Below are 12,207 nucleotides of genomic sequence, written 5' to 3' on the forward strand. Positions count from 1 at the left end.
CCGTGCCAACCACTACTCCACCGTGCTGCCCTGCAATAATCATCTACACGACAATTCCACAGGCCATCAACCAGTCTTACTTTTATTTGTGTTAATACATTATATATATCTACAAAATATAGCTTGTGCAAAACTATAAATATGATAGCAATATGCGTGTTTTTAGACAACAATCTACACACAACTCTGACACTATGCAGGGATATATTTGCCCTCAATTGGACTCAATCCAACTGTAATGCTAAAGCCTCAAGTTTTTCTTGATGGTGCAGGCAAGCAAAATCAGGCGCCATTTATTAATTTTTTTTGCCTCATTAGGCATTGAATGCAACACATTTTGAATGTGTCACCTAAACTGAAAAAGTATTCACCATGAAACTGCTAAAACACAGGCATACAATAGCGGGTAGTTACAATAGCAGTTGAACTACAATATACACTACAGTAATCACAAAAAGTTCAGCACTTTGGGCTTTCGGGTGAAATTTCAGGATGAGCCTGTAAATAACCTTTTTGAATTTTTGAATGCACATTTGTATGGCAAAATTCACAGCAGGTGTTTGATCTCAGTAAGCACTTCACTCAAAGAACGTCGTTTAAAGCCTCGCAATGGCAAAGTACTGTTGATCGAGTTTTTCTTGGTCTCAAAATGTTAACAAGCTACCGCTCGGAGCTTAGGCCGGAAATGTTTTGGTCAATTCATGGATCAAATTTTCCCTATATGACAGTAAGTTGTGCAAAATGTACTGAACATTTTAACATGTGCATTCAAAAGTTTAGAGAAGGTCAAAATAAGTCCACCTGTAATGTTTGTCGTGCATTTTAGGTTCATCCTGCAATATCACCCGAAGGCCAAACATCCCTAACTTTCCAGTTACCATACTAATCCCCAAAAGTTATAAGTTTCATTACATGACAATGTTTTTGTTTTTTTTTACAGTACAAGCTCTATTGAAAAGCATGAATGTAAACACCTCGACTAAATTCTGGACTGGGAAGAATGTGTCTAAAGGGGTCGAGTTGATCCTCAACACAATTTGTTAGGAGGGCTTATAGCACAAGAATATGTACATTTAAAATTTAAGGCCACCCTATAAGCTCACATCTAATAGTTCTAAGGACAACTTTTAAGTGCAATGGGTATTTCTGAAGCTGAACCCCAAATAGCAATAGAAAAAAAACAAGACACACTTTCACACCCTTATTGAGCAAGTATGCAAACTAGTGTGTGCTTTTAACTGCCAGCCGGTCCTTTCTGTTTTCAGCGCCGTCTCCTGCGTCTGTGATCGAGAGCTCTTCCTCGTCGCGGCTTTTGCGCGCACCCATTCACGCCAGCGGGCGGATGCGAGGGAAAAGTGGTTTGTAGGTCAGGCGGCGACGACGAAGGAAGCGTGGCTCCAGCGGAGGGGCAGTTTGAATGCTGCGTGAGCTGGAGCTGATGTAGTTTGTGTTGCTCTTGCACTGTGTGCTGTGGGTCTTCAATCTGCTGCTGTAAATGTTGTTCAATGTGTTGCTGTTGCTGCGATGTCTGCGAGTGGTTCGTTTGTGGCACGCGTTGCTGCTGCTGCTGCGCCTCCAGCACTGCCAAAAGCCTCTGCAGGAGGACGTTGTTTTGCTGGAGACTGAGCGCCAAGGCCTCTTGCGATGCGACGAGCGTTCTCATGTCCTGTCTGAAACAGTCGGCGAATTCCCGCAGACTCTTGTCCACCCGATTTCCAAGCTGAATTGCCGCCTCTCCGACCCCTCGCAGCTCGTCTTCGAGCCAGGAGCCGCGTGGCGGGGCTTCGAGAGGACCCTGTTGCGCTCCGAGCGACGGCTGAGGACTGCTGGGCTCCGGGCTGCCGTTTAAGAAAGGGGCGCTGTACAGCGGGGAGGGAGGAAGCCATCGTTCTGAGGTTGGAGGCGCGCCGATGCCCAGACCTAATCCGAGGCCTAGTTTGTCTTCCATGCTGTTTTCTTCGTCTTCACAGTCAGGATCCCCGATATCTCTCTCGTGCTCTGGATTTTCGTCATCCTTGTCCAAAGCATCTTTTTCGGACCCCTCCCCTCCAAAACCTGAAAACATGAATATAAAATGTGTTTTGTAAGAAAGTAGTTTGAAAAACTGCTTGGTTCCTACTCCACTTCGCAGGGGTGTGTCAATTTCTGTGCTGAAGTGTTTTTTTTTGTTTGTTTTTTTAAACAGATGAGCCAGGTCATTGAGGGGGGGAAAAAGTCCTGAATTCATTGTCATTCATTAATATTATAATTTAATTGTAATTACCGTAATTTCTCGTGTATAATGCGCATCCATGTATAATACGCACCCCCAAATCTGAGCTAAAAATTCTGGAAAACCCTTCAAAACCATGTCTAATGCATTTTTACAATTCACGATTTTGCTTCTGCCCATGATCAAAACGAAGTATTTTTTTGTTAGTTTCTTCAAATAATTATTCTGAAGTTAAGCACTTTATTTGAACACATAATACTTTTTTATTTACTTGCTCTTATTTTTGAAATTCACACCCCTACTTTTATTTAGTAAATGAGAAAACACACAGTTGTGCTCATGTTTGATTACCCAGGCAGAATTTGTGAGTTGTGTACAATTCTTTACAGAAAACATGAAGGACCAGGGGAAACACATTTAAATTTATTTCAATGGGATTCTAATTAAACTGTCAATTATTTCAAAAAAGCATTATCATTACACGAAACATAACCGTAAAGAAATTAATGATGGTTGTGGTTCAGTCATCAGTCGTATTAAAGAAAAAATAAAAATTTACAAATTCTGCCTGGCTACGTAAACACATGAGCACAATTGTACATATATGCAGTCATATGTAGTACCCCCGTCATATTGGAATGAAAGTGTAGGCTACACCTTTATCATAACCTCTCGGTAGCATACTAGAATGAAAGTGTGCAACTTTTTCATAACCTCTAGGGGTCGGTAGAACATTGGAATGAAAGTGTAAAGCTTTTTCATAAACTCTATATGGCGGCATACATGTATAAAATGGGAAAGTTTTCATTTTCTCCTATAACTATGTATAATGCGCACTATTGACGTTTGTCAATTTTTCGGAGAAAAAAAACATGCATTATACACGAGAAATTACGGTAATTAGAATTTTTTAAAAAATAAAACAAATATTAAAATGTTACACTAAATCAATTAATTCAGTTATTTAACAAAAAAAAAATGTAATTATTTTTTTTTAAATTAATCCTTTGCCTACCCCTGCTAAGGTTGCTATTTGCTGTTTTCCACGGCTGAATAGGTACCATTTCTCTTACGGGGAGTCCTCAGACTATAACGTAACCCAAATTTGTACATTCATAACAGACGCAAACGCAGGAGTAAAGCCCATAATTAAAGTGAATGAAAAACACTTCTGCACCTTAAACATAAAGAAAGGGAAACCGGTAAATACGGTGGTAACTGAGTGTGACATTGCGCCACGTGATGACATATTCTTACGCCGATGCGCAAACTAGTTCATGGCGCCCCGTTCCTAGCAACGAAAGTCGTATATAGGTACCGTTGTAAATCGAGGACAGCCTTTACCTGCTCAGCCAAGACGATGGATACAATTTGTGTCACATAAAGCACTACTGGTCGCTCCGTGCTAAAGCAGATTTGTCTTCACTGCAGTTTGAAATACTCAATTAAACATACGGGCCAACGTTTGCCTATCCTCTGACCGTCCCTGTACGGCACACGCTGTATACATTTGTCTTTACCGCATGCCAAAAAGTAAACAAGTTTACAACTGTATTGTTATTTATTAGCTTGTCTCCTTCTGAAAGATGCATTCAATTAGACGTCAGAACAGTTCACAATGTCTTCAATGGAAATGAATAAAAAATAGCCTTTTTGAGAAATTACATCTTTAACCTCTCTCTGTAAATGCTGTCAAATCATATGTAAAATTGACAAGGGAGGGCAAGCAGTTAATGCGCAGTTAGTGCGTATAATGCTTATAATGCTATAATGCTAAAGTGACATCAAGAATATTTTTAGTTTTTTTCGTACTCCTCCCATCCTCTCCCATCAAAGTTCCCGATCAGACTAGGAAAGACAAATAGTTTACCAGTGTCCGACTCGGGGAAGCACGTGAAAGTGGGCTTTGGTCTGGAGCTTTGCTTTTGCCTGCCATGTTGAAGCCTGGGGCTGGACTGGGAGGACTGTCCGAGCGTCGACGATCTGCCGGGTGGCAGAGACCAGCTACGGTGGCGGGCGTCCGCCAGGCGGCCGCCGTTGCGTCTCTTCAGGTCATCCCAGCGCTTTTTGACCTCCCGAAGCGTACGTGGGACTCTAGACACGGCATTGACCCTCTCGAGGATTCCTGCCCATATGCGTTCCCTCTCGCGCCGTCGGAGCCTCCCTGCCGGGCCGAACAGCTCTCCTTCACACCGCGTCACCTCGGAGACCAACACCTCAAGTTCCGCGCCGCTGAAGCGACTTTTTCTTTTGCCCGCGCCATTGGCTGCAAGTGCAGCTGACATAGCTCCGTCTGTAGGGGGCACAACCACAAACCACAAATAGTTGAGTAGGGATGGTTGATGAATCGATTCATTCAAATGTATTCATCAGAGAGACTTTTTATAATAGATTAATTTTTTTTTTTCAGCTTTCACAGTTCAATGCGCGTCCCCCCACATTCATACACATTTTGCAACATTTTGAAAATGTTTAGTGGTGGTTCAACCCCTTCCAGAGTAAGAAATTCCATCACAGCTCTCTGCTTCTGACCGACAATGACCTAATTTCCAAAATGGCTGACAGGAAGAGGACAGGCTTAAACAAGTTTTTCAAAATAAACCTTCAGACAAGTATTTAAAATAAAAAAGCAATTGTTATCAGATTAATTTGGGATAAATTTTTGATCCCTTGTATCAATATTCATGAGAAAGGTGGGGTCAGACTCAAGTTATTATTCTTCCTATTCCTTTTCAGGCATAATTGGAAATGTTTTTTTTCTTTTTTGCATGTTAAAAGGTCCCTTGTTGGTAGGATATGAAATAAGCTAAGTAATTGCTTATTTCCTTGTGTTTCAGTGTAAAATGCCTTTGCCTGAAATGGGGGCGAGGGGGAAGTGTACTGATTATTCCTCCTTGGGATATTTTGACAAAAGCATGTCACAGACGTTATTAAAAAAAGTTCTAAATCGAAGGGAAAAATCTATTCTATTCTAAAATGCATAATATGCCTCATTTAAATAGAAAATCGCTCTAGGACAACATGTTATTTCATGTTTTCTCTCTACAATCCACAAGTTGAGCAGCGACGGCTTACTTTGTTCCATGGACAAGAGGTCGTCTGAGGACATGCCGGGCGCCATGAGTTTAGGGTGCACCACTACCACGTTGAAGGGCAGGCCCCCGCGCGGTCCACTGCTCTGGTCACAGCTGCCCTCCGAGTCGTCGTCATCCCTGGGGAAGCCGTTGTCGGAAGCCCCCCCTGCAGAGTGTCCCTCGGGAGACTCCACTTTGATGTGCATGGGAGGTGATTGCTCATACAGCAGCCCCCCGTCCTCGCAGTACTCCGTCATGGGTCGGGGGCCGCTTTCAGCGTAGAACTGACTGGGGGGCCAATTCTGGTGCTGACGAGTGCGGCCCCATTAACACCGGATCAAGGTATCTCCGCAGATACCGTCTAAGACATTATAAAGTCACTACACTGTAGTGGTAGACTTTCTCGACTGGCCAAAACACTATCAGAAGCAGTGACCTACATTTACAACCTAAATTTGATTACTCCTCATTTCATAGTGTTTCTCCTGGCTGCACTGCTCAGAATCAGTAGTCCCGGCCAATGTAACATCAACTATATCAGCATATCGTTGACCATTTTTCCTTCCTCTGATTTTTCCTTCCTCTGATTGGTTGGTTTGTTCGGAGAAAGCAAATTTCGACGACTGAGACACAGCTGTGGTAATCTGCACAATTTAATAATCCGCATTCCTGGTGAGTATGATGTATTTAAGTGCTTTATGTTTTTGTCATGTCATTAGATAATATTGATTCTAAACCGCTCCAAATGATGTAGATGGCACAGTTGTGTGCTGTTACATTGCATTTTTGTGCAGTATTGGTTTCTACAATAGCGATGTGATAGTTTGCCAGTTAACATGGATATTTGACTTCTAAAGCCGTCAATGGCAGTGAATGTGTTTTAAGAGGTGGTTTAAGGCTCCACTAAAGGGCCAGTTCCCAAATATGTAGCCCGCCACTAGTAGTGTACAACCAAAATAGACAGCAGAGAGTAAATTCAAGCCACTGCTACACTGTATCGATGATCTAGGATTGTTGTGTTATGAGATTGTTTTGTCTGGATGTTTTTAGCTTGTCCTGTCAAACCTGTTTCATGTGTTTGTTGCCTGTCCTGACCAGGACACCCTTGGAGAAGATCTTTTATTCTCAGTTTGTTTTTTTCTGGCTAAATAAAGGTTAAATGAAAATATAAAGAGATCAATTCCACTTCAAGCACTGTATATTACACTATTCAGGCCAATCAAGCCACATTTTGATCGATGTAATAAAAGATGGAACAGGGCGAGACTTAGAATTCCTCTCATCTTTATAAAACTAGTGCGGCTTTATAAATATACTTAATTATTTCAGCGTTTCATAACCTGAAATTTGGTTCCTCCAACCTATGCAAATACATCACGTATATAACCCATGATAAAGCACACAACATACGTCGATCAAAACGCCGCGTGCCTGCTTGAAAATCAATCCAATTTGAATGTCCAGGTCCCAGACCCTATATTTGTAAATCCGCTGTGTTAATAAAACGTACTTAAATGGGCCAGTGTTGAGTTCATCTGACCGCCCAGCTGTTTTGACAAAGATGCATCATCCCAGCCTGAGATGAGGATGCCCTCCGACGCTAAAAGACAACAAACAGACGTGACACGCTTAACAAACTCGTCACTTATATAAACGCACACACGCGATTATAATATTCCGCTTTGTTGTTGCTGTTTTTTTTGTTTTGGTTTTTTTTTTTGCGCCGCGTCGCAATCGATGCGCAATTGGGACCGCAACGTTTGCGCACTGGACATACATTGACATGGTGACAAGAGCCTGGGAGAAGCTAGCCGCTAAAGCTAACACGCTAGCACACGTTCTGTCCGGGTCGCGGATTGAACATGTCACAAAGAGCGACGCGGATATTACTCATATTATATATGTCAAACTGTCGTTATTCCTACCTCATGACAACGACGCGTGGAGGACGGAGGGAGGAGGCAAAACACAAATCGGTACAGCTCGGCAGGGGTACACAAACCGCAGGCGGTCGCTTTCTGATGACGCAACTAGGGAGGCGTACCCATAGCACCAATCGCGGTTTAACCAGACAATAATTCATGAGTACAATAGTTAACTGTTATTTTATGCTCTTCATTTAATGTTTTTATTTAAAATCCCCCTGACCCCTCGTTGGTATTAGTTTATGTATGGATGACTATCTGTTTTTGTGTTATTATAATTTATTTGACTATTTTCAATAAAGACTTTTTAAAAATTTAGGACATCTTTACAGCCGTGTAAAAGCATATAGGTAAAAGTATACACACTGTACTGAGGTACAAGTACAAATCAGATGTGTGTAAAAATATGTACATGGACCTACTGAAATGTACTTTAGTCCAAAAGTTAAAATATATTTTTTTATTTTTACAAATTTTTTAACTAAAATACTCACCGTTCCAGCAGTTTTATTAATCTCTTCATTCCCAAAGTCTGCAGTACTTTACTTTTGGTGGATTTTTTCAATTGTCTTCCCCATACGATTGGAACACTGCAATAAATTATAAACCTCCCCTCATTTGTCCAATATCGTTTAAATAAAGCTAGTGAGGGATCGTGTACATCAGGGGTGTCAAACTCAAATTCACGGTGGGCCAAAATAAAAAATTGGGACAACGTCGCGGGCCAAACTCAATATTTAATGAAAAATCACTGCGATGTGCACGTTTCCCTTTTCTGCAGAAATGTAGCGTTAAAGTTTATCATTGGCAACAAACTTACATTTTGCTTAAACACTGACTCTGGAATAAACAAACTTGAATATTATAAACACGAGAAATCAAATTTGCGATCAAAGACATCAGTGGTATTTGTTTGTTGTTTTGTATTTAAATAGATAACATGAATTCTTCTCTCTATCGTCTATTTATCTATCTCCAACTACCTTTCTTTTTTATGTAAATCTTTTTTCAAAGGCCAACAACAAAACAACCCCAAACAAATAAGAACGTCCTTCAATAAAAATCCAAACTTCAAACTTTTAACAGTCCCTGCCTAGGAGTTGATAAAGGCCATTAACAAAAACATGAATTCAATTATGTTATATTCTTTGTTGCAGCCACGTTGCTCCACACAGAACAAACAGGTCTGTCTTTTACTTTAGTCAACAGATAATCTGGCTCCCACCTGTCTTGGAAGTTAACCGTTTTCCATCTTTCGTTTGGGCATTTTTGGGAAGGGGAAGTGTAAATTTGCTCGAGGAAACTGGTAGCATAGTTGCGAACGACTGCAACAGAAAGGGAAGGGGCGCTCGCCGGTCTAGACTGATGGACCAACACACTCGGAAAGCATTCTGGGATTTGTAATATTAGTGGCGCATGTGCTATATATGGATTTTTTGTATTATTATTATTAAGGGGGAAAAGAAATCCAAACCTATTTGCCCCTATGTGATCTTTAATACCACTATTTACATCTGTGTCCATTTAGACATGACCAATGGAAAATATTTCACTTAGACCATGCTGGTGCACTTCCCAGGTGGGTTAATGTTTAATCATTTTGCACAGTACATGGGAAAATCCTTGATGTTCTCGGAGGTTCTCAGATAAAGAGTTGCAGTTCATAAGTATATAAACCCACCAATCCTCCACTGTCCACTGGCTTCAGAACAGTCATGAAGTACTTCATTGTCCTAGCCTTGTGTGCTGCAGCTTGTGAGTATTCGCTGCTCTCCTGTGGGCAATAAAACAGAACATTTTTGGTTTTTGCGTTTGATACAAATGTTATGCATCCATTGCAGTTGCTGCTCCCATTGACGATGAGGACGACAAGATTGTTGGAGGATATGAGTGCAGAAAGAACGCTGTGGCCTACCAGGTCTCTCTGAACTCTGGCTACCACTTCTGTGGAGGTTCCCTGATCTCCAGCACCTGGGTGGTGTCTGCCGCTCACTGCTACAAGTCGTGAGTGAACATCTTTGCTGACATCCTAATACTTCTCAAAACATTTCAAGTTGACATAACCGTGGTGTGTTTCCGTGCAGTCGCATCCAGGTGCGTCTTGGTGAGCACAACATCGCCGTCAATGAGGGCACGGAGCAGTTCATCAACTCTGCCAAGGTCATCAGACATCCCAGATACAGCAGCCGCAACCTGGACAACGACATCATGCTCATCAAGCTGAGCAAGCCCGCCATCCTCAACAGCTACGTGCGCACTGTCTCCCTGCCCTCCGGCTGTGCCAGATCTGGCACCCGCTGTCTGATCTCTGGATGGGGCAACATGAGCGGCTCTGGAAGTCAGTAAAAACCGAAAGGAACCACTTGTTCGTCTACCGACACTCACATGAGTTCTTTACTCCTCTTCAGACAACTATCCTGATCGTCTGAGGTGCCTGGATGCTCCCATCCTGATCGACAGCAGCTGCAGGAACTCCTACCCTGGACAGATCACCTCCAACATGTTCTGTGCTGGATTCCTGGAGGGAGGCAAAGACTCCTGCCAGGTTCGGACAAAAAGATTACCGAATTTACAAGTGGACAAACCGAACCTTTCGTTCTCACGTTGTATTTTGTACCTGCAGGGAGACTCTGGTGGTCCCGTGGTGTGTAACGGCCAGCTTCAAGGTGTCGTGTCCTGGGGTTACGGTTGCGCCGAGAGGAACAAGCCTGGTGTCTACGCCAAGGTCTGCAACTACAACTCCTGGATTCGCAGCACCATGTCATCCAACTAAATGGATGAATGTCAGCGTGGAATTACCATCTGTCCATGTGTTAAATATACATTACAGCAGTCCCGCAATATGTAAAACTTCATGAGTTGTATGCAATAAAGATTTCCCATAACCACTTGAATTTTTTTCTTTTCTAAAGTGACCTACAGGTTGACCATTTAACATGATCAGATAAGCTACTATGTATTATTACTGTAATAGCCTAATATAAAGGAGTTGCATTATAGACTATATATATATATATATATATATACTTACTAAATACTAAGAAGACATTGGTACCAAAGACCAGCATAACATTTGCCCATTAGCTTTTAGTGCATTGTTAACAAAATAATTCCTTAAAAGTTATAAAAGACCATCTTATTAGGTTTTAAAAATGAAGGAAGATGACAAAATGAGAAAATGTTTGTGGTAATTATATCAAACACCTGTTTTCCACAGTGCACCCCAATCATATTAGCGGCGAAAAAAGTAGTATGTCCGTCAAAGAAAAGAAAGGAGTAACCTTTAGAGCAGAGCTGTTTGGTGAAATGAGCATATAGCAAGGCTATTGATGTCAAAATAGAAATTTAAAATAAGTGAAACATTCCAAAAAACAAATGAATGGAGAAAAATCAAGTTTGCCTTTACCTCCTTAATTGTATTAAATGTCATTATTGTCCACGGAAAACAAAGAAATCATCATAAATTAGGGTGACATTTCACAATAATTAGTTTACACAATCATTTTAATATGGCATATTCTTATCAAATTGCTGTTTCAAAACTCTTTGAGGGCATTTGTCTTGGATATAAAGGAACTTCTGTTCAAATGTCCCAGAACAGCTTGGATTGCACACCACAACCAACTTAGTTTTACCTGAAATCAATGTTTATCAGATGATAAAACAGTTATTGGTACAAAAGGATATCTCAGAGCAAATTGGTTTTCCAAAATGTATCTTAGTTTACAGTCAAATGCAATTGCAATCTGATTTTTCACAGAAGCAAGCATACATTTACCAATACTGAGGTACTGGAAAATTATATGTATTAAAAATGTCCAACAGAGTAACAATGTAATAACAAACCAAATAATGTGTGTTTTAGTAGATTGATAATTTGTTGCACACAAATTATACACAGGTAATTGAAAGTGTCCATTTGCTAGACATAAATATCAATTAATGATATGCAGCTTTGTGCATTTATCCCGCTACGTTACGTAATGTATGTTGGCATTTTAGTGCAACCAAAGCGGACATCATCAATAATTTGGCTGCTGCTTTCCAGGTGTGCCACACACAAGTTGAGAAGATAAGGGTAAGGAAAAAATTTAAGCGTTTGATAGGAGCTTTGAAAGATCCTGGAGCTGAACTGAGCAGAAATGTAGGCTCAGGAAGGAACCACCATGAAGGCTTACATTCTTCTGGCTCTGTTCGCAGTGGCTTGTGAGTACAAATCTGAGGTATCATTGTTGTCATTTAATGATTGTTTTGTACAATGGTCTCTGGATGGGGAAACATGAGCGCCTCTGGAAGTCAGTAAAAACCAAAAGGAACCATTTGTTCCTCCATCAACACTCATTTTCTTTTCTTCTGCAGGAATTCCTACCCCGGACAGATTACCTCAAACATGTTCTGTGCTGTATTCCAAGAGGGAGGAAAAGACTCCTGCCAAGTTCGAGTAAAAAGAGTCTTCAAGCGAACAAACCAAAACCTTTTGTGCTCACGCTATATGTATTTTGTACTTGTGCAGGGAGACTCTGGTGGCCCTGTGGTGTGTAATGGCCAGCTTCAGGGTGTCGTGTCCTGGGGTTACGGTTGCGCCCAGAGGAACAAGCCTGGTGTCTACGCCAAGGTCTGCAACTACAACTCCTGGATTCGCAGCACCATGTCTTCCAACTAAAGACTTCGACCCACAGTAGCTGAATTTCCACTGGTGCCCGCAGGTTGACGGCGCCGGTGGCGGACGTTGTTAACCCGGCCACGGCCGCTCCGGTATGGAATTCTTTGGATGAACGCTCATATTTGTTTGGCAAGGTTTTAAGCCGGAGGCCCTTCCTGACGCAACCCTCTGCATTTATCCGGGCTTGGGACCGGCCTACAATTTGCACTGGCTTGTGCCCCCAATAGGGCTGCATTTTACTCAAGATAGACCGTCAACAATTAATGAAATCATATATTTTAGAGTGCAAGACGTTCATTATTCATTTGTCAGTGTTTTCCTGGAAAATGTCGG

General features: G+C 41.6%; 3 protein-coding genes across 3 annotated transcripts; 2 read left to right on the forward strand and 1 right to left on the reverse strand.

Annotated features, from left to right (window-relative positions):
• Positions 1-61: 61 nt before the first annotated feature.
• Positions 62-7,340, reverse strand: si:ch211-261d7.3 (myb-related transcription factor, partner of profilin). The gene is made up of 4 exons (XM_061775996.1): positions 7,212-7,340; positions 5,288-6,886; positions 4,083-4,505; positions 62-2,055 (listed from the first exon to the last, which is right to left on the reverse strand). Exons 2-4 carry the CDS (start codon positions 5,541-5,543, stop codon positions 1,262-1,264), a joined length of 1,473 nt encoding a protein of 490 aa, XP_061631980.1. The 5' UTR covers positions 5,544-6,886; positions 7,212-7,340; the 3' UTR covers positions 62-1,261.
• Positions 7,341-8,835: 1,495 nt separating this feature from the next.
• LOC133479287 (trypsin-3) lies at positions 8,836-10,099 on the forward strand. The gene is made up of 5 exons (XM_061776025.1): positions 8,836-8,966; positions 9,053-9,215; positions 9,296-9,549; positions 9,620-9,756; positions 9,835-10,099. Exons 1-5 carry the CDS (start codon positions 8,927-8,929, stop codon positions 9,982-9,984), a joined length of 744 nt encoding a protein of 247 aa, XP_061632009.1. The 5' UTR covers positions 8,836-8,926; the 3' UTR covers positions 9,985-10,099.
• A 364-nt stretch (positions 10,100-10,463) lies between these two features.
• Positions 10,464-11,874, forward strand: LOC133479433 (trypsin-3-like). Its single transcript, XM_061776433.1, has 2 exons — positions 10,464-10,512; positions 11,525-11,874. The coding sequence occupies exons 1-2, from the start codon at positions 10,464-10,466 to the stop codon at positions 11,872-11,874; spliced, it is 399 nt and encodes a 132-aa protein (XP_061632417.1).
• Positions 11,875-12,207: the final 333 nt, after the last annotated feature.

The sequence above is a fragment of the Phyllopteryx taeniolatus genome, chromosome 6 (assembly GCF_024500385.1).
Source record: "Phyllopteryx taeniolatus isolate TA_2022b chromosome 6, UOR_Ptae_1.2, whole genome shotgun sequence".
NCBI classification, from domain to species: Eukaryota; Metazoa; Chordata; class Actinopteri; order Syngnathiformes; family Syngnathidae; genus Phyllopteryx; species Phyllopteryx taeniolatus.